The 21308-nt window shown below is 40.2% G+C and overlaps 1 protein-coding gene across 1 annotated transcript in view; it reads left to right on the top strand.

The window, feature by feature from the left end:
• The window catches only part of ramp1 (receptor activity modifying protein 1), a gene marked incomplete at both ends in the record, with an annotated part of 68255 nt that extends 57668 nt beyond the window's left edge, over positions 1-10587 (top strand). The window contains one exon of the mRNA XM_083922236.1: positions 10332-10587. Within this exon, the coding sequence (XP_083778362.1) occupies positions 10332-10587 (256 nt within the window). The remainder of the gene's footprint in view (positions 1-10331) is intronic.
• Between the last annotated feature and the right edge of the window lie 10721 nt (positions 10588-21308).

The following is a 21308-nucleotide window of genomic DNA, read 5'->3' as shown; positions in this document are numbered from 1 at the left end:
TTGAACTTTTTGGGCTGAATTCGGGAAAATGGATGCTGCTAAGTAGCTACACCTTAATTCTTGAGGAAAACCTGCGGCCTTTTGTTTGTACTTGAAAATGGGCAGGTGGTTCACCTTCCAGCATGACAATGACCCAAAACACACAGCTCACCTCAAAGCATGTAGTGTTTGCTTTGTGTCTGTCAGTAACATATCATTTAGTTTCAATACTACACACAAAAACTGCCTCATGACACAGAAAAAAAACAAAGTCTATTCAGTCTGCATTTTAATTATTAAGGCTACAGGAATACATATCATGCATTAATGTATGTAATGAGTTTTTGTTTTTCCAACCAGATTTCACAGAAATAAGTGAAACCACCACAACCTCTTAATACTGTTACACAGTGCCGGCAAAAAAACCCATTTAGGCAACAGGTTAGGTTTAGAAAAAGATCATGGTTTTGGTTAAATACGTATGTTTGTTCCATAACTCAAGTTACATACTTAAGTTAAGTTTGTTACAAACATGATATAAGTTCAAATACGTAATTACAATAACTAAATAAAACAGGTGGTGAACATTGTGAATTCAAATAAAACTACATGGTTTGGTTTAGCCAACAAAACCATTTGGCTAGGGTTTGGAAAAGATTGTGGGTGGGGTAAAAATAACTATGTTTAGAACCATGGTCTTCTGGGTAAAGGTCCTATGTTTGTTTGACCCATACAACATTCTGAATCTTCCCTATACAGACTTTGTGGCTCTTACTTCTGGAGCACTTGCTTTAAGCATCTCATATTGGTAGCCTGGTGCGTCTCATACAGCTCAAGGGTGCTTTGTGAAGCGATATATAGCGGAGGTGTTGGAAATTTAAGGCCCTGCCACACCCACTCAACAATTCAACAAAGACTAAAAAGCTTTGCATTTGAGCTTCATCAATGCCACATACATTGTGGTAAGAACAATCTTAAGACATTGACAAAGCTTAATTGCAAATTTCTTTCTCAGTTTTTGATGAATGGTGTGAGTGTGGGGGGCATTAAAATTGTACTCTAAAAAAAATGTATAAGTTACTATCAAGGACTGACTTAAAACAATGTTGAATGGTCATACGACCCACTGATGAAAGCACTTGTTGCTTCTTTAACGAGCATTCCAATCTGTGTGTGTGTGTGTAGACATGTGCTACCTATATTCAAATGCGCCTCCATGTTTGTGACGCTGCTGAGAGCGGTTAGTGTGCCAGCCAAGATCATCACTATCAGTTATGCTGTGGTCACTTGTAATTGGAAATCAACAACTTCCAACTTCTGAGTCAGGCTTGTAGTAAGGGCAGAAGTGTAATAGGTGTGTGTGTGTGTGTGTGTGTACAGATCTAAGAGGGTAAAATGTAGTGGACGGACTAGAAGTAGAGAGGTAAGTGTGTTTCAGTAGAGTTTACAAAAGGAGCAAAAAGTCAACACACATAGTGACCATGAATGTGACCAGATGGAGGCTCTGAGAGAACAGGCTCGCCTGCAGTAATATCTTACTGCCAAAGATGCCGCTAGAAACAACGTATCTCAATAGTACAACTTTAAATTTCCAATACTGTCCAAAAACTTCCAAAATTATTTCCATGCAAGGTAGTTGTGGAATTATGACATCTTGAGTGCGGTCCTAACAGTAAACTGTAAAAATATGTTCATGTTACAAAGTAATCTACCAGGAATGTGACCTTGCAGTTATTTGCAGAAAAAGTTGAGCCTGGTTCAACGTGTTTGTCAGAGCACCCCGCTGTGCCCTCATACGCAGGGTTAAAGTTAATCTGAACAGCACAGCGGGACCCAAAAAACATTTGTGCCTCTGATGGTAATTTCCAAAAGAGGTTTAACACTGCTAAATATTAATTGCTCCTGAATATAATATGACTCAGAGGTTGTCAAAAGGGCAGTAGCTATCAAAACATGAATGCTAGACTTTAAGTGGGTTTCCCAAGAGGCACCTACCTTTTTCAGACTTTTCAGATTATATGACATCATCGAAAGCCAACAAAGGATAGAAAATGACAGCATGAGATTAGTTCACTTTAAAAACATTATTTCAAACTGAGTGACAGGTCTCTGCAAAAACTCTTTTCTCGCGTCTTAACCTTCCAACAAAAACACAACTTATTTATTGCATGCTACATATATATCCATTTTTTTTAAAAAGCCACACCATGCCTCTACGTGAACCTAGAACCTGTTTGTTTTGCAGAATTCCACCGCAACCGTATCATCCTGTCCACTCACAGCACAGAGCTGACACTCAGGCACAGTGGTTGAACACACCACAGATCCCCCCCCTCACACATGTTACCGTATCACATGCACACACCTCAAGCCAGGCATAAGCTTAATGACCTTAGCAATTGCTATCTATGAGAAAGTTAGCAAGCCTACCCCCGTGTAGCGTGTACTCCATGCTGTTTATCAATGAGAGAAGACACGCGTGCATTCATAGGATTTTGGTGCATGCACACCGACGAGCACTCAGAGTGTGAGAGTTGTAAACATTTGAAATCGAAATTTGAGAGTCCCTCCGATCTGCCTGACTTGCGGATGGATTGAAGTGGGCAACCTGTTGGGGATTGAATGAGAACTGGACCCAAATGCACGACTAATGTCAAATGTTCAACACAAGAGCAAGGTGGAGGAGTGGTGCGTAGTCCCGGGATCCAAAGTGAAGTCACCAGTGTGAGTGGGGGTGTGAGTATCTCTGGTGTGGCATCTGCCACATGGTAATGGCGGCTCTGCCACACGGCGCAGTCATGTCTGTCTCTCAGACGTACTCACACAACGTGGAGACAAAGGAGAGCAGGAAACAGGCAGGTTGCTCAACAAGCAGGCAGGCAGGAATGAAGCAACACAAGATCACAAGGCAAACAGGATGATCTGAGGTTGAAGGAACACAGAAGAAACACTAGCTACACAAGCTAAATATAGAGACAAGAGAGTAAAACCTAGGGAGCCATGCTTCACGCTACCACGTAGAACTGATGAAACTATCATGCCACAAGTAGGAGAGAATCCAGAGATTTTATGGAGGGTTGATTGCTGATTGGGATCACCTGCACTGCCTGTGGAGAGTAAACCACGCCCCCATGGACAAACACAGAACAGACAGGGGAGAGACACAGGAGGAATAATACAGACAGGTAATGACAACACACACAAAAGGGAGAGGGAGGGGCTGCCATTATGTGAATCATTACACAACCACTGTCACGCCAGTAAAAGTGCTTTAAAAACAATTAAAAGTAGCGTAGAATGCATACAAACAAATCAAGACAATTCATAAGCATAAAAAAAAAACAAATAATAGCAACACAAAAGCAGATGCATAATAACAAATCAATTACGTGGTCAAATTTGTCCACCTTACACACTCTGTGAGTGTCCGTCAGTGGAATAAAAGTCCAGTCCTGACTCATTTCTCCAGTCACTGGAGCAGCTTTGCTCCGTGTTACTTTATTTATTCATTACTGCAGGTTTTATTTATTCACAATGTGCTCTTCAGTCAACAGATCAAACTAGCTAAAACAGCATGCCCCCGTCTTATCCAGCTCCCTCTGTCCTTCATCTTTTACATATGGGATGTTTCCACAAATAAATATAGTTAATCAGTCTCCTGCATGTGTATTATTTCCTTATTTCTATACCTCTAGCTGTGTCATGCTCTGGTTTTCCATCTCCTTCTGTCTTTACATTATGAGGTGATAAAGAGTTGATTTTACACAAATATAATTTCTGTGAAAATAGAATATTTACATGTTTATATCATGAGATACCAAACTGAAATTGCAGCTGAATATATATTTTGCATATGCTCACTGGTGATATATGAGTGCAGGCATAATTTCACAGGCTCTAACTCTTCATCTCTTTGTAACACCCATTTATATATATATAAAACACTTGACGTTAAAGTGGGCACACATCCACACACAGCCTTGACCATGCATGCAATGTGACAACTGTTCTGTCAAATTGCTGCACTCACAACAGCAGAAAAGAGTATACATATGCAGTTAAGTACTCAAACTGACAACTATTCTTTCTTGTAAACCCCTTGTGTATGTGTATGTGTATGTGTATGTGTATGTGTATGTGTAGTCCAGTAACATTTAAAGGATTCAGCTTGTTGTTCTAGAGATCAACAACAGTTTTAGGTTCCAGATAAACACTGACTCCCTGTATGAGCCACCTTCCCTTCCAAGGACTGCCATCGTGGAACTGTGTTTTGAATGTTGTCTCATAGAAATGTTCATCACCCCAAATGTGGGCCATGTCACATTCACAGTCACTATGAGTGTTTACTTTATTTTTGCTCTTTGTAAACTTTATTGAAACACCTACACCTCTCTTCTTCCAGTCCCTCCCCTTTATGTTAACCTCTTAAATCCATACACACACACGCGTTCATATTATCATCCGGCCCTTACTACAGCGATTTCGACTACATCCCGATTTCCAAGTACAAGTGAACGCAGCATAACCGGCAGTGATGGCAAACCACTGTCAGCCATGACAACTCTGCCGTTTATCTCATGCAGTACAGATGTGTATTTTTCACCTATTTCTAAAATGGTGTGTGTTTAAATATTTCTGTATACTGGAGCTGTCTTGGAGCTGCATAAATTAGGTATGACGGGAAAGCTGAGACCCTTGTAAATTCAATGATCCCCATTAACCAGTAGTGGCCAGTAGCCATTTCACTGCAGTGAGGATGTATAGCTTTCCTATTGATAATATATCATAAAAGGTTTTCAGCCTCACCAACCTTATTTTAAAAGTTCTAGAACTGTGGAGGCCGCCCTTTGGTGAAAGAGTAAATATGCCCTCTGTCTAATAAACCAAACAAAATGACCATGCTCTCTCTTTTTCTGGCAGGGAGCTTCAAAAGTTCTGATCCACTTTCATACTTTTGACTATAACGAATGCTTTAACCTTTAACCAGAAGAACACCAGAAGGATTATCAGGAGATCTAAAGTGATTTTAAACAAGAGCCGAGGCAAGATATTTTGTTACTGTTTAGAATAGCAAACCGTGTGTGACGCTGCCCCGTTTCTTTGTCTAAATATGATGAGCCAGTTTATGTAAACCTCTTCTCCATCCCAAGATTTAAACTGAAAATGGCAAATCCAATCTGGAATAGACAACTCAGGCAATGCTGCTCATGCTCATTTGAGCAGACCAGTTGGAGAATGATTTATCTCAACATCCATTAGTGCTAACATAAGCATCCAGTGTGCAACTGGATGAGGGTGTCTGGCTTTCTGAGTAGATGTAACACACTGAACTTTGTTAAGCCCAGTGATGTAATCAAAAGGCTCCAGTCTTATACACATTTTTATTCATTTTTTTTGACCCAGCTTTCAAATTGGGCCATTTACACTATAATTTTGGCAACCTGTAATGCTACTGGCGGCTGTGGCTTGGTGGCAGAGTGGGTCGTCCTCTGTTCGAGAGATTGGTGGTTCGATCCCCATCTCCCCCGGTCCACATGTCGAAGTGTCCTTGGGCAAGACACTGAACCCTGAATTGCTCCCCGTGCTGCGCATGGGTGTGTAAATGTGGTGTGAATGGTTAGATCAGATTAGATGGTATGTAGATGTCCACTGCCATCAGTGTAAATGTCTGTGTGAATGGGTGATTGTGACAGACACTGTGAAGCGCCTTGAGTAGTCAGATGACTAGAAAGGCGCTATATAAGTACAAGTCCATTTACTACACCTACAGCAGCCAGCAGTGGCACTCTGCAGTGGTTGCTGTTTATTGATTCCTGCAGAAAACATGCTGTTTTACAGTATAGAGTATCCATATCTCCATCATTGAGCTCTTTAAAATCTGTTTCATTCGGAATTTGTATTACATTGTAAAATAGTCCATTAGCTCTCAGTATCAGTACTACTAACACTTTCTCAATTAGCACTCCTTTGGTTTACAATTAAAGCCTGACTATCTGTGGAAATACTATTGGTCATGACGCCTAAAGTTAGCATGGAGATCAGCTCTGGATGACAACATGACAGTCAGAAATGTTAATAAGAAAAAGAGAATGATGGGAATTCAGTTTTACACACTGTACTGTTTAGTAGGGTTGGATGATTTAAAGGAAAAAACTAAAAATAAATTACATAGTGGAATACATTTTGCGCACACACACTCTCTCTCATAGAAGTCAAAGTCAAGTCAAAGTCAGCTTTATTGTCAATTCTTTAAATGAACAAGACATACAAGGCTTCAAAATTTTGTTTCTCAATTAGCGTTGAAAGGAGCCAGTTGAGGTGGTTCGGGCATCTGGTAAGGATGCCCCCTGGGCGCCTCCCTAGGGAGGTGTTCCAGGCACGTCCAGCTGGGAGGAGGCCTCGGGGAAGACCCAGGACCAGGTGGAGAGATTAGATCTCCACACTCGCCTGGGAACGCCTCGGGATCCCCCAGTTAGAGCTGGTTAATGTGGCCCAAGAAAAGGGAAGTTTGGGGTCCCCTGCTAGAGCTGCTGCCCCCGCGACCCAACCCCGGATAAGAGGTTGAAGATTAGATGAGATGAGACTAGACAAGACTCAATTAGTAAAGTGGCAAGACACAATGGTAAGTGACACAACATAAATGATCTAACTGCTATAGTAACAACAAAACAATACAATAGTAAAAATAATGATAAAAATAATAATAAAGTGCAGATGTTGGCATAATAAGTGCAAAAACGACTGATAGCAGCAGGTCCATATGTGTCATTTTCTGTGTGTCTGTTATGAGTTCAGGATGTTTCTTGGAGGGCGGGTTTTTATCTTCCTGACGCCCTGCTCGGGTCGAGCTGAGGGTAGAGAGGGGAGAGAGTTCAGCAGCCTAACAACCTGGTGGACAAAGCTGTTATTGAGTCTAGTGGTGCGGGAGCGGAGGCTCCTATATCTCTTTCCAGGGGGCAGGAGGCTGAACAGTTTGTGTGTGGGATGGCTTGGATCGCTCCCTATTGTGACCGCTTTCTGGATGAGGCGGGTGGTGTACAAGTCTTTGAGGGATTGGAGTGGGGCACCAATGATTTTCCCCTCTGTATTAACTATGCGCTGCAGGGCTCTTCTGTTGTACTCAGCGCAGCTCCCACCCCATACAGTGATACAGCTGGCTGATGCTCTTAAATGGTGCCTCTGTAAAATGTCGTCAGGATGGGTGGCGGAGCACTTAACCTTTTGAGTTTCCGCAGGAAGTAGAGGCGCTGTTGTGCCTTCATTGCCAGTGATGTAGTGTTTTTAGTCCATGACAGGTCCTCACTGATGTGCACCCCCAGGAATTTGGTGCTACTCACTCTCTCCACAGCAGCACCGTCAATGGTTAGTGGTGGGTGGTCGGTGTGGTCTCTTTGGAAGTTGATAACAATCTCCTTCGTCTTGCTGACATTTAGCAGGAGGTTGTTGTTCCTACACCACTTGGTCAGAAGGTCTACCTCTTTCCTGTAGTGTATCTCTTTGCCCTTGATGATGAGCTGCACACTGTTAGGTTTAATCTCACCTTAGTTGAACTATACCAATTTCTTTGTGCACACCGCCCCTGCCTCCACTCTGCAGCGACTTCTTTCAAACGGTGACTCATAAAACTCCCCAGAAACCTCTGTGCTCATTAGACCAGCAGTGGGACAAGAATTTCGTTTTTTTTCTTCTCCACAACTTATTTGTAAAACTTCAAAGAAAAAAAAATATTGGAAGGAAGTACACACCCAGACAGAGTCAACTTGCCATCGGAAGAAACACTAGTGCTCTGCACTGCCAGTCCCATGCCAACCAGCCCTGAGCTGTTTACACTTACAACACTTCCACAAAGAAAGACTCTGTGTTGGGAAGGTGTAGAAAATTAAACAAACATGTTAAATCTGAGAACTAGCAGAGCAGATATTCTACACTGGAGACAATGTTTGGATATTAAATATATTGCATTGCATTGTATATTGCACTAATTGATGCTTTAAGATGTAATTTGCAGCGATACACTCATGTAGAATTATCACTAACTCTGCAGTTCCCCTCAGTTTTACATTAAATGATCCATACATTTTAGCATATTGCAGGTCTGTCAATGGGGAAAAAATAGTTTGACCCTTTATAAAAATCTGCATCTTTTTTCTAGCTATAAAATCAATGAGCCATACTCTAGCTGTAAATAATTATATTTACGAGAAAAGAGTAGGGCGGCAACCTGGCGATTCCATAATGGACTGAAGTCAATAACCTATCACTGTGCAAGTGTGTGTGTGTGTGTGTGTGTGTGTGTGTGTGTGTGTGTGTGTGTGTGTGTGTGTGTGTGTGTGTGTGTGTGTGTGTGTGTGTGTGTGTGTGTGTGTGTGTGTGTGTGAGAGTGAGTGAGTGTGTGCGTGTGTGTGTGTGTGTGTGGTCGTGGTCGTGGTCTCTGCAAGTGTGAATTGCAGCCGGAACCTTATATACTATATGTGTCATGACCTTATTTTGTGCAGTTACACTGTCCTCTGTTTGCTCAGTCATAATCACGGGTCATTACCTCTATTATAGTGAAGATTAACTCACCATGGAGAAGCGACACCCACACACACATGGGCTATAGGACAAAACAACAAACTGAGTACAACCCCTCCCTCTTGCTGTTTTTTTCGGTGTTTCTAACGGTGAAGTACAAGTGTTGTGTGTTTGAGCCACCTGGGCAAGAGCTCCTAGTTACACATCTTGTTTTATCAAACTATATTTTAACAATACCACCAGGCTCTTTAGGGGTACTATTTCCTCTACATCTGACGCACAAGAGAATCTTTATCCTTCCGTGCCAATGGGCCATTAAATTGCCATCACTCTCCACCTCTGCATTTCAACCTGTAAGTGCACAAGGACACACACCTACACAGCCCCCACAAACCATACACAGCCAGATATCTTATCTAACAGTTCCACTAATACATAACTAGTATTCTCTCTCTCTATTTTCATATGCTTTATTTAGAAAATAATATTTTCACGCTGCTACCTGATGCAGTAAATATTTTCATAAATAATAGTGCAAATTATTACATTTTTTACATTTTGTGAACTAAAGAACAACGCAAGTGCCTGTGTGCCATGTTGTTTAACAGTCAATACATAACTTGCCATCTGGTCGAGCACATCCATACCAACTTAGAAAACCAATAGAATGTATACATTAGTATTTTGTTCACAAGTGGCTTCACATAAATAATATTTCTGATAATGTGTCTAGTGCACACACATTAATGGTCATTAATGACTTTTATTTCTGATATTTTACAATTTGAATAAAATGGATACTATTTTCCTACACACCGTAGTGTGATTATCAATGCATGTGAGTAAATATTGTCATGAAAAATAGTTTCTGAATCCCATTCATTGCCTCAATGTGTTTATTTGGCTGCCAGAGTAGGGCATTGTTAATCTGTGCTACTTCTGGCAGCAACAAAAACATTGATAACCATCATTCTATCATTGTGACAATGTACTGTAGGCATGTGCACAATATATTTAGGAAAAGTCAGGAGGCATGCAGGAGGGGGACGTATCACAACACATTGACAACATAATTCAAATTTTTGAACCATGCCAATCATGAAATGCTGTAGACTATTGCGATTCTAGTTTTAATATTGGAAAATCTGGGGGTGGCTGGTGGCTGAGTGGTTTAGAGCAGTCGCCCCATGTAAAGAGGCTGAAGGTCCTCCAGGCAGCGGCCGCCCTGCGGCCCTTTGCTGCATGTCTCCCCCTCTCTCTTTCTCATCCCATTTCCTGTCTGTCCTATCAAATAAAAGGCTTGAAAACTGCAGAAAAAATAATCTTTAAAACAAAATAAATATTGGAAAATCTGTCAGCATTTTCTCAATGAGCCATAAGCTTAATTAGCTATATAAATATCTGTCTGTTAAGACATGACGTAACAAGCTTTCAAAATATAATTTCTGGGTCCAAGCTGCTCTAAGCCCGTATTTCTACAACGCAGCAGGGCCGTGTTCCCTGTTGTTTGAACGGATCTGAGTTGTTTTTTTTAAAACAACGTAATTGTAATTTTACCTCTTTCTTGTGGATGAAAAAGATGTCTAAATGATAAAAAAGGGGTGATTGTAATTGTTCACATGTTCAGTCGTTGTTGTCTGTTTTGTTTCAATGGAGCATTTGGACCCAGATATCGTATTTTGAAAAGGTGTTACGTCAGACTTAACAGCCGGAATAGGTAATAAAAACAGCTGCTGTATCAGCTGGCAATGGGAGTGGAGGTTAACAAAAGGTCAGTTGATCTTAACTGTTTTCACTGTGTAACTTTGTATCTTCTTTTTTGTGTCACCAACATGCAGACTCTACGGTGAGCTGACAAACTGCACGTTCCTGGTGGCGCTGAAGATGGAGTGCTACTGGCCCAACAGGCTGGTGGATGAGTTCTTCATCCGAGTCCACAAGCACTACTTCCACGACTGCTCGATGTCTGGACGGCTCCTCAAGGACCCACCCAATCGCATCTTGGGTCCCTTCATTGTAGTGCCCATTCTGGTCACCCTCCTCATGACGGCCCTGGTGGTGTGGAGGAGCAAACGTAGCGAGGGGATTGTGTAGTGAAGTGAAAGAGGGAGCCAGGGTAACAAAGCTCAAGAGAAGAGGTACCTTTGGTCTCTAAGGTTGCATCATATTCTCTCTCAGTGACCAAAAGATCTCTTTGCCTGAGTGTAATTGTTTGGGGAAAGGGTTTCAGCCGGACCAGAATCATTTTATGAAAGACCTGGAAGAGGAGCTGGATGAAATAGTTTCAAAATCAGATCCTACTTCAGTGATGCTTGACTGCACTGACACCAATATGAAGCCTTTGCAGCTCTGATCTATTGTTACACTAACAGTCAGACATGCATTGAAATAATTCCTTTAGATTTTACAGAGCAAACAAGAGCTGAACTGCACACCTGGCGGACGATGAAAGTGACTGGTGGACTAATATTGTAAATATAGAAAAAAATAAATTCTTGAGAGAAACTACTTCAAAGTATTTCAGACGTGCTGATAACTGTTGCATCCTCAAAGCAATTTCAGTCAAAAGCAACTGGACTTGGTTATTTGTCCAGTTGCTTTTGACTGAAATTGCTTTGAGGATAACGATGACCTGGACAAAAAAAAAAAACATTCACAGGCCTGTTACCTACAACAACAACAACACAGGAATGGAACACCGTGCTGAACTTGCCAGGAGACCTGCTTTACACTATTGCTAGGCTACAAAAGGACAGTTACTCCCACCCCTGTTAGGGAACACTGGTATATCCATTTTTATGTGTATATAAGCATACTGTAAATACACACGGTATGTACACTATGAAATGTATCTGTGTGGATTGTCAGAGTGTATTTGTAACACAATGGCATCAACTCATAGCACACTAATTTAACTTCTCTCAGATGCAAATTTTGTGTTTATATGTCATGCAAAGAAACCTGATTTGTGCATTCTATTTAAAATATATATTCTCAGTCATGCATACGGCTTATGTTCAAACTGCCAAGCTTTAGTGGGAGAAGATCTGTCTGTTTAGTTTTTATTTCCTTTCCTCTATCAGACACCCTGCCATCAAGTCCTCAATCGCTTGGCATACCTGCAGCTCAAATTAATCAAAAACACAAGAGATAAAGATGTCCCATACTAAAAAGATCGGTAGATGTGCAGTAAAGGTAAGAGACAGCACAGCACAGACAAGATGCTCACTACGCAGGGGTTGAGACCCTAATTTTCACGGACTGTGATGCCATTTTGTGCTGCAGCTTCCATCCTCCATCACCAAGGAAACTAAGATGAAGAAATGCCAGCAGACACAAAGGTGGAAGCCGCTAAGAGTAAAGACTTTGAAGGCCAGCATACACAGGCACTAGTTTGGCAGACAGTTAATTAACCAAAAATGTTTTCTTTCAAACACCTGTGTTATCCATATAGACCCTATCCCAACAATTACCATATTGATTGTATCCAATTAAGGCAGTTACGTGAAAATGTTGAAAGATTTAAAAAGAGAGAACAAACAGTAGAACATTCACTGTGAAATAAATCTCAGATGTAACTACAGAGAGAACAGAACCCAGTGGATTAGCCGTCGCACATCTCTGCTGAACATTGCCTAAAGCACAGCTTGTGTATCATGGACCTTAGGTTTATATTGATTTATTATCTCCTAGTGTGGTAGAGTGTGCGGTGCAAACTGTTTCCTCATTGATATTTTTGAATGCTCTCTTTCCTTTATAGATTCATTGACCTGTAACCTGCCTGTAAGCAAAACACACTTTAATGCTCACCCACACGTCCCCAACATGATCTTACTTTGTACTTTTGTGCCAAAAGCTCATGGAAAACAAGAGGGCAACATTTGATATATGTCTACTTCTCTGTTGCAGTGATTGCTAATGATTGAATTTTAAAATCTATGATCATGAAGAAAAGTTGAATAAAACGTTTGATTGTGTGATACACTGGGGATTGGCACTTACTGTGTATTACTCGTGAGTTAGGAGGGAAGGTACAAAAGGCTTTTGGTTACTATGTGTCATATGAATGATGAATCCTGCAATAATGTATGTGTGGCTTAGTGCACAATATTGAGTCATAATGAATGCACTGGGTTCACGTCCCTGTGTCAGCTGCTGAGGTGTGAAAAATATGAGAAAGGAAAAACGATATTAAGTTAAGTGTAAAGAAAACAACAGCCTACTGTTTATATGTCAGAGATGATCAAGATTCGTGACCTGGGGAGGTATAGGCATATGTTGGAATTACATCTTCTCACATTCCCCTTTTCACATAGATGCATTGAAAAGCTTTGTTGCCTGGGCATTATATCTTGCCATTGTATTGGTGCCTTCAGAGGACAGGTCTACGCAAATCACAAGCCAGGGGTAATTTAAGCTCAGGAGGAAAGTAGAGCACACAGCTTGTTCTTTATTGATTCTTATTAGATGGAAGCACCAACTTTTCCCCTCAAAGTCAAAGTCCTCAAGTATTTTGGGGTAAATCCAAGTCAAGTGTCAAGCCAATCTGAGAAAATCCCAAGCAGAGTACCATGTCATTAAAGACAAGTCAAGTTAAGTTTAAGGTCAAACAATACAAGTCAAGTGTCAAGTCATGACCATAGACTGTTTAAAAAATGTACGTAGCCTCTCCGTTGAGGTCCCTTCTCCCAACTTGATCCAATCGTCCTCACCTACAGGAGTCGCTATCTTGTCAGATTTCACTCCTCCTCATTTCCTCTTACCAAAAAAGGGCATTGACGTGATGTTGGGGGGAGGGAGATACGTCCATATGGCTGACGTATACCTCGGAAGCGAAGTGAGGGCCAGCGGCTAGCTGTCACTCAAGAGGCCGCGCCCCTAATTATTAATACACTTTAACCTCCAATAAAAGAAAAACTAGCTTGGTACAAAAAAAAAATCCCCCCTCAGTGTTGTCATGGAGATATGACCTAAACATACAGATTAGAATGTTTTTTTCTACCAGGCCTTAAATAGCTTTAATTATGCTGCGAAAATGGCCTTTTTAACATGGGGCTCAATAAGAAACTTTTCTAATATGAAACCTGCCCCTAGTGGACACTCGGCAAAGTGCAGTTTTTTGGCACTTCAATTTTGGATCAAGCGCTGGGGTTGATGCTTGGTCATGACAAGTATGTAGACAAGTGGACAAGCCTAATTCAAGAATTGAGCCATTCGAGACAAGTCCAAGTGAAGTCTCTAGTCATTTTTAACAAGTCAAGTGTCAAGTCATTCAAGGCAAGTCTAAGTCTAATGTTGCCAACAAGTTCAAGTATAGTTATTTGACATAACTCAAGTCGAGTGTGATGTCATTAAAGACAAGTTAAGTTAAAGTAAAATGTTGAGTCGTTTAAGGCCAGGTCAAGTGTCATGTCATGTAAGACAAGTTCAAGTCAAGTCTCCATTCAATGTAGACAAGTTAAAGCCAAATGTCAAGTCATTTAAGACAAGCATGAGACAAATATAGATCAAGAGTCAACTTATTCAAGACAAGAACAAGTAAAGTCTCAATTTGTTTAAAGCAAGTCTAAGATTAGTGTTGACAGTAACTCAAGAGAAGTTCAAGTGTAGTCTCAAGTCATTTGATATAAGTCAAGTTTCAAGTCATTCGAGATAACTCCAAGTCAAGTGTCATGTCATGAAAACTTAAGTCTCTAGTCAGTCAGGACAAGTCTAATTCAAGAGTCAAGTCATTCAAGACAAGTCTAAGTACAGTCTTAAGTTATTTCAGATAAGTCAAGTCGAGTTTAAAGTCAATCTAAACAAGTTAAAGTCGAGTCAAGTCTTTTAAGAAAAGTATGATACTAATCTAATTCAAGAGTCAAGTAATTCAAGAAGACTTCTACTGTCCTAATTTGAGACAGGTTTACGCCACAAGTAATTCAAGACATGATCAAGTCATTTGACATAAGTCAAGTTGATTCATTAGGGTAGGGTATAGCTGACGAATCATTTCACAGGCCTAATCATTAAATATTCAAGGTGTGTAATGATGTGAGGCCTGCTGCATGCTGCCCTATTCATTTTTTATTGTTCTGGGATTTTACCAGTTAAGTCTTGAGTGTTTTTGCTGTCATATGAGTTGAAGACTTTAGTCTACAGCTCTGTTATAGCATTGGTCTCTCAATGGAGTCCTCTCCCATTCAGGACACGCTAATTTGTACATTTAACTTGTAACCCTACACAGCCTGCCTCATGGAAATTTAATGACAGTGCTCCCTCCCACCGCCAGAGCCAGTCATGTTTTCAAGCGCAGTTAACACTGTCTGTGCCGTGACTGTTTTACTTAAGATGCATACTGTGTTAACTTGTCAGTCCTTGCACTATAAAATAATAATAATTTTTAAAAAGCTGTGTGCTCTCTTTTGCCTCTATAGGCTCACCATGGCACCATTGTACACATAGCTAAAAGAGCACTGCTATGCCATTTAGTTCATTCTGTAATCCAGATGACTTTTAAGGCTCCACTGCTGATGATTTGTCACCTCCTCTCTGTTATGTTCCATTCCTGCAGCAGTCCCTCTATTTGTTGATGCCAAGGATATATAATTACTTCACTTCACTGCTTTGGGTGCGGACACTTTCTTTACGGTCACTTTTTTTTCATTAGGATAAATGATCAAAACATATATATATATATATATATATATATATATATATATATATATATATATATATATATATATATATATATATCATGCTAAAATGATACAAATATCAAACAATGTGTTTAAGAGGGTTTGCTGTCAGCAATGACCTTTTCCACCTACACTAACCCATCTTATTAAAGACTGAACTGTCCCTGGTGAATTATTTATGGAGGAGAAAGGTAACCCGAGGAGATACAGATGCAGAATCCCCACATGACTGCAAGGAAAGCAGCTATTGTGACAGCAGCAATGATGCACTAAACTGTTAATTACTGTATAATAACCAAGGACAGTGAGTGGGTTGAGGTCCAGGGGATCAGGCAAATATTTTTCATTCAGACCCATTAAAATGTATTTGAAGTGATTCATACAGTAGGTGTTGGTGTTGCAACTGTATACACAACAGGGCTGACTAAAGAAACACTGAAAACAACATTACAGGTTTAAAAGGAATATGCAAAATGATTTCTACAAGAATGAAAATGTAAATTTCATCAGAGGGAAGTTTAGCTTAAATGAGTCACTTTATTTCTACATTTTTTTTCCAGTGGAAAGTAGTTCTTATCAGTAAAGTATTAATTTGCATACAAATAATGCTTGAGAGATATATGACATTGCAACATTAGGTCTCATTGTTTTTCATTGTTCCGTTTTACCACACAGAGACACACACCATATCAACCCTGTCTATCTAGGTCACACACACTGCCACTGTATCCTTACTTTCTAGCATTATATCATTGTATCATTATAACCCTTTATTTATTTATTGCTCCGTTAATTACAGCTTTCTAAGCTGATAACTTAAGCGAAAACGATGCCTTAATGACCCCATTTACTCTCCAGTGTTCATAAAACTATAGATGTTATAATGAGATTATGTAGAAAACCAGCATGCAGAGAGAACCCATTGCCAGGGGCAGCACAATTTAAAATAATGATAAACTGGCATGCAACAGAGGGATTCTGCTGCAGGATGGTGCAAAGATGAATCTAGATGAAGACACATGACATCAACATATTGTTGTAATTTCAACATTGGCTGTACCTAACACTTAAATGTAACATTAAATGTTAAATAGTAATATTTATATTTGAATTCCAAACCCTGCACATGGAAATGGAGCTGAATTTTCTTTCCTGTTTAGAAAGAGAACTGGCACTGTTTTGGTATATTTTACATATTGCTTTTTTCCTTAGGACATGAGTGGTATTTTGAATCACGACAAGCTCGTTTTCTCTGCATCACCTCTGCCGCCAAGGGAATCAGTGTCCATCTGGAGAAAAAAGCAACTGCCTCAGAGCGTGACACTGACCTGATGAAAGTGTTTACTGTGGCTTGGAAGATTAGATGGCACTACCCGATAGTACCAAGGACACCCACATACACACATATGTTCTTTCACTGTCATCTAAGTAGATACCACACTGAAATCACACACCCAGGGCTTTATTCGGCTGTAATGTTTTGTCTAGATTAATTGCGTCTTGTCTTTGAAGAATAATCCACAGATCACTTAAGTGTTTCTTCCTCTCACATTGGCTCTGTTGCTACTGTACAGTATGTCTCAGCTGTAAACCATAAGAGCAGGTCTGTTTATTTCAGGGCAGAGAGTAAACGGAAGCTGCTCTAAAGTATACAACTTTCATGACATGAAAACGTCCCGAAGACTTCCCTTTTTCTCCTTTTATAGTTCAACTGTCATCTGCTTTTTAAGGCATCATCAAAAGTTATTCCTGCACTAAATCTTGTGATTTCTCTGAAATAAAATGAGAGATGATGCATCACAGTCCATTTCGCAGCTGTTCTGGAGCTTTCACATATATCACATGACCTTTATCGGTAAATTGTTGCCTGATCATGTCACGTATCGTCCAAACTTCCTTTTTTCCCCCGAGAACTTAAAGAACTTCTAATCTATGTTGGGTTAAAAGTTAAGGTTTAAAGATTTTGGAAACAGTTAACACAACAACCTCACCATAAACCCCATTTAGCAGTCGTTCTGGCACTTTCAATCATACTGACTTATTGACATGACTTATTTTATGGATAAATAATTTAATAGACACAAACTGGTTTTACAGGGCTGCACACACAGCAAGGTGAAAAAAACAACAATGATAATGTATGGTTATTGAATGTCACACTCTGCAAGATGAGTCGTATAAAATCTTGGATACAACTTGCGTCCAACTGTACGTTATCAATTTGAGACATAACAGGTTGTGCCCAGCTCAACATTGCCATACCAAATTACTAATGCCAGTTAGTCTGGAAATTTTTTGTTGTAGAGCAAAATGCGCAATTGGATAGACGTACTACTCATCAGAGTAACAAAACGTGATAAACGGACAAATATAAAAAGTTGTGATGGTGTAGCATCAATATGTCTGTGAAAGAGAGTTGGTGTTTTTTAAATCTGATTATTTAGATGAGTCAATAAACCCAGGGGCAGAAGGAGAGTGTCAGTTGTGAACCTTTCATGAAGTTAGTCCTTGTTTTTGGTGTCAGAAGCCAAAATTATGTGTGAAAATGGGAGATACAGAGAGAGAGGGAACATGCAGCAAGGGGCCGCACGTTAGAATCCAACCCAGCCGCTGCAGCACTCATTTTAACAAGCCCGTGCAAAGATGCACATGCACAGATAATTTTCTCAGTTGCGTGATCTACTACACCACTGGATAAAAGTGTATACTCTACTTCGCTGTGTTGCTGTGGCGTCAAGTACTACCACACGTCACATCCCGCTTAGAATTATATCCAATCAGCAACCGGGCTTCTCTCGGGGGAGAAAAACGGCCGGTCAAATGCCCGCTCAAGCGACTGACATGCAAATTGGGGGCATTTCGACGAGATAGACCCGCCTAATTTCAGATATCCTACCCTAATGGAAACGCACCTCTTGTGTTCTTCTTTAATAAGCTAGGATTATGCTTCTTGTGTTCCCACAGTGAGGTTGCATGAGCCAAAAATGACAGCATCACATATTTTGTGTAAAGTGCAAAGGCTCCACAAGTTGTCAGTCATCATTTGAAAACCGCCTCACAAGAGATAAACAGCTGGGATTGGGCTGACCAGGGTATAGTTGGCTGGAAATGGGAGGGGAGCCAGATATCTGCAAGATATGTCTGCTTGCCAGGCTAGATTGCTTATGAAATACTGTGCGTAATTTCTTGTCAAATTTTGATTGGCTGTTTTGCAGATGTGGGTCATTGCATCAGTCGCATTGTAAGAATGTGGTCCTAAATATTTTACACTGTCAGAATGAAGGAGCTGAAAGTCTTTGGTCACAAAAGCTCCAAATCTGCTGTCAATGGACTGTCTTACAATGAGACCAGGAAACACCCAATATAAAACATGTTCCTCCACCATGAAAAGAAAAAATAGCACAGCACTTAATAGAGAATACCACTTCATTTTAAAGTTTCCTGCGCCACGTTTCATCCTGTAACCAGCTGTGAGGTTGGAAATGAAAAGAAAGCTTGTGATAAAAAAAATAAGCAGAATGACGGAAGATGAGTAGGAATAAGACGCATCTAAGTGGCTGACGTCAGAAGTGCTCCCACTCGTCTCCTCCTGATGTCCCCATAGGTTCAGTCAGACGCCATAATGTCATCCACAGATGTCCACTGTAAATATTAAAACATGTTATTTTCAGTGTTCGTATGTATGTCAGAATTCAATTCCTCCTGTTCCCAAGTGCCTCGTGTGTATTTTTGTCTTGCTCGCAATTTCCCAGCGGAACCTCAAGCAACATTTCAATCTGCCAGCAGGCAGTCTGGGAGATGAGAGCCCAAGAACTGCCCAAGAAAGTAGATTATCTGGACTTTTCTGGTGGCTCATGATAAATAACTGCTATCGTTTCAAAGTCTGCATGGTCTACAGTATGTTTAAACAAAATTACCAAGCACATGGTGCATGGGTGTGTCTGAGTCAGTGCCAATTTATCTTCTCATTCACGTTAAGCAGTTTCATCAGAGCAGTCTCACGCTCTGCACTCAGAGGCCTTACAGTGGCCTGTCTCAAGAGACAGAGAGGGGGTGATACATCAGCTCAAATGCTCATTTGTAGGATTGCAAATTGTTGTCCTACTCCTTATTCAAACCCTACACTTGGTTACAACATGCTGTTTCAAATTACTTCTTATACTTTATGGTTGAGATTATAGATTATATTTTATTATTCCAGGCGTAATACATTGGGAGAACATAAGGACTCTCAAACCTGACTCTGGGATGAATTCTTCCTCACTGTCCTCACTATCAGAATATAAATATTATTTTGATTGGGCTTCTTTGGACCATGCCCCTGTGTCTTTTGCATGTGAATTCCAGTGGATATTTTCATAAAAAATATATATACTTTATATATTTCCTGAAAAAACTATCAAATATATTTCCTTAGAGGTTCATATACATGTACATATATTTACTGTCAGGTTATTTCTATTCCACTCAGACACACCCTGCACCTGATTGGATTGTTTACAGACATTTCATAAAATCATATTGTGTAGGAATGAATTCCTGAGGACAACGGTAAGCAGAACAGCGTTAAGAGTGATTGAATTAGTTGGTTTGACAAAGTGGTCACAACAGAAGTTGAAGAAATATATGAGGGATATTTGTCGATTGGACCCTTACTGCAATGTTATTCCGCCAACACCAGAGATCATGGCAAAATATTAATGACTGAAAAATATGAACGCCCTCAGTGAGCTGATTAAGTAAGAAGCAGGAAAAGGACAAGCGTAAAACACATCTACAAGAAATCTGTTTTTTTTTCTCAATAAAACTCCAGAAATCTGTTATTTATGTATTGAAGTCAGAAACCTAGTAAAGGTATAGTCCATGGAGAAAAAACTGGAAACAAAGCCTTAATGCTAATATGTCCTTCCACCATCCCGTCCACCACATATTCTCTCTGCACTGTCTAAATTGCTCAAGTCTACCTCTTGTGACTTCACCAGCAGTTCATTTTCTCTCCAAACCATGATCTCTACTGATTGCAATATCCTCACCAAGTAGAAGGAAACTTTTTTGCAAGCAAACATTTGAAACCTTCCCTGTAGAAAGCAGCAGACAGCAACATATACAGGTTTCTTTGTGGAAATAGTTCTCATGTCTCGCTCTTTCATTTCTGATATAACCTCAGGCTGTTCTCATTCACTGTTTGTACATATACGGTAACTACAAAAAGTAATGCACATTCATTCCTATTCCACATGTTTATTTTATGTATATTCCACGTATTAAAAGCATAGGACGTAGTATAAAACCACAAAGCTCGGTCTAGGGAGGGAGGTCTGAGTGGTGGATGACCAAAACACAGGATTTTCACTCGGTAAAGGAGGTTCGTGTCCTGGCGGGGCTGTTCATGTTCCAGAAGTACAAAGCAAAACCACAACCTTTTTTCTAATCCTAAACAACTCGTTTTGTTGCCTAAACTTAACCATTGTGGTCACTGCTGAGTAAGTTGTGAATCTTTGTGCATAACGTTTCGTAAGATATCGTACAAACCTTTTGAAGAGAATATTCATCCAGGAGGCCACTGTTCGTTTCCCATGTGAAAGGAAAGGCTGACCTTTTTTAACTTATTTTTGCTAAGAAACTTATGTACGTACATACTTATGTAACTTAAGGCCATGTACATATGGCACAAACATAGTTATTTTACCCAAAATTATTATTTACCTAATTCTAACCAAGCAGTGTTGTTGCCGAAACAGGTTCTGCACTGCAGGGGCTTGCACATGTGCACCGATAGCTCGTGTTGGTGGATATTTGTAGGATATAGCATGAACAATTGTGCACTTGTTTTCATGTGATTTCTTCACTCACATTTTCCTCTATTAAACCTGAGTGAACATCCATTCACTGAGCCATGCATAGCTGAATCTTTGATGTGCTGCAGTTTACTAGATACTGATGTGTTATGTGCGAGAAAAGAAAGATGACGTCAAAAAATGTAGCATCCAAGCTGGCGACGAGTCTCATCTGATTCATCCTGTTTGTGATTCATCTCATTTGTTTGAATTAGTTTAAATTTAAACAACGCGACAGCTGACAGAGCTAAGTCAATGTACATAATGCTGCTGTATGAATGCCTTGGACACATACTGCATA

The sequence above is a fragment of the Echiichthys vipera genome, assembly GCF_963691815.1.
Source record: "Echiichthys vipera genome assembly, chromosome: 10".
In the NCBI taxonomy this organism is placed as follows: Eukaryota; Metazoa; Chordata; class Actinopteri; order Perciformes; family Trachinidae; genus Echiichthys; species Echiichthys vipera.
This window is presented reverse-complemented; position numbering and strand designations above follow the sequence as displayed.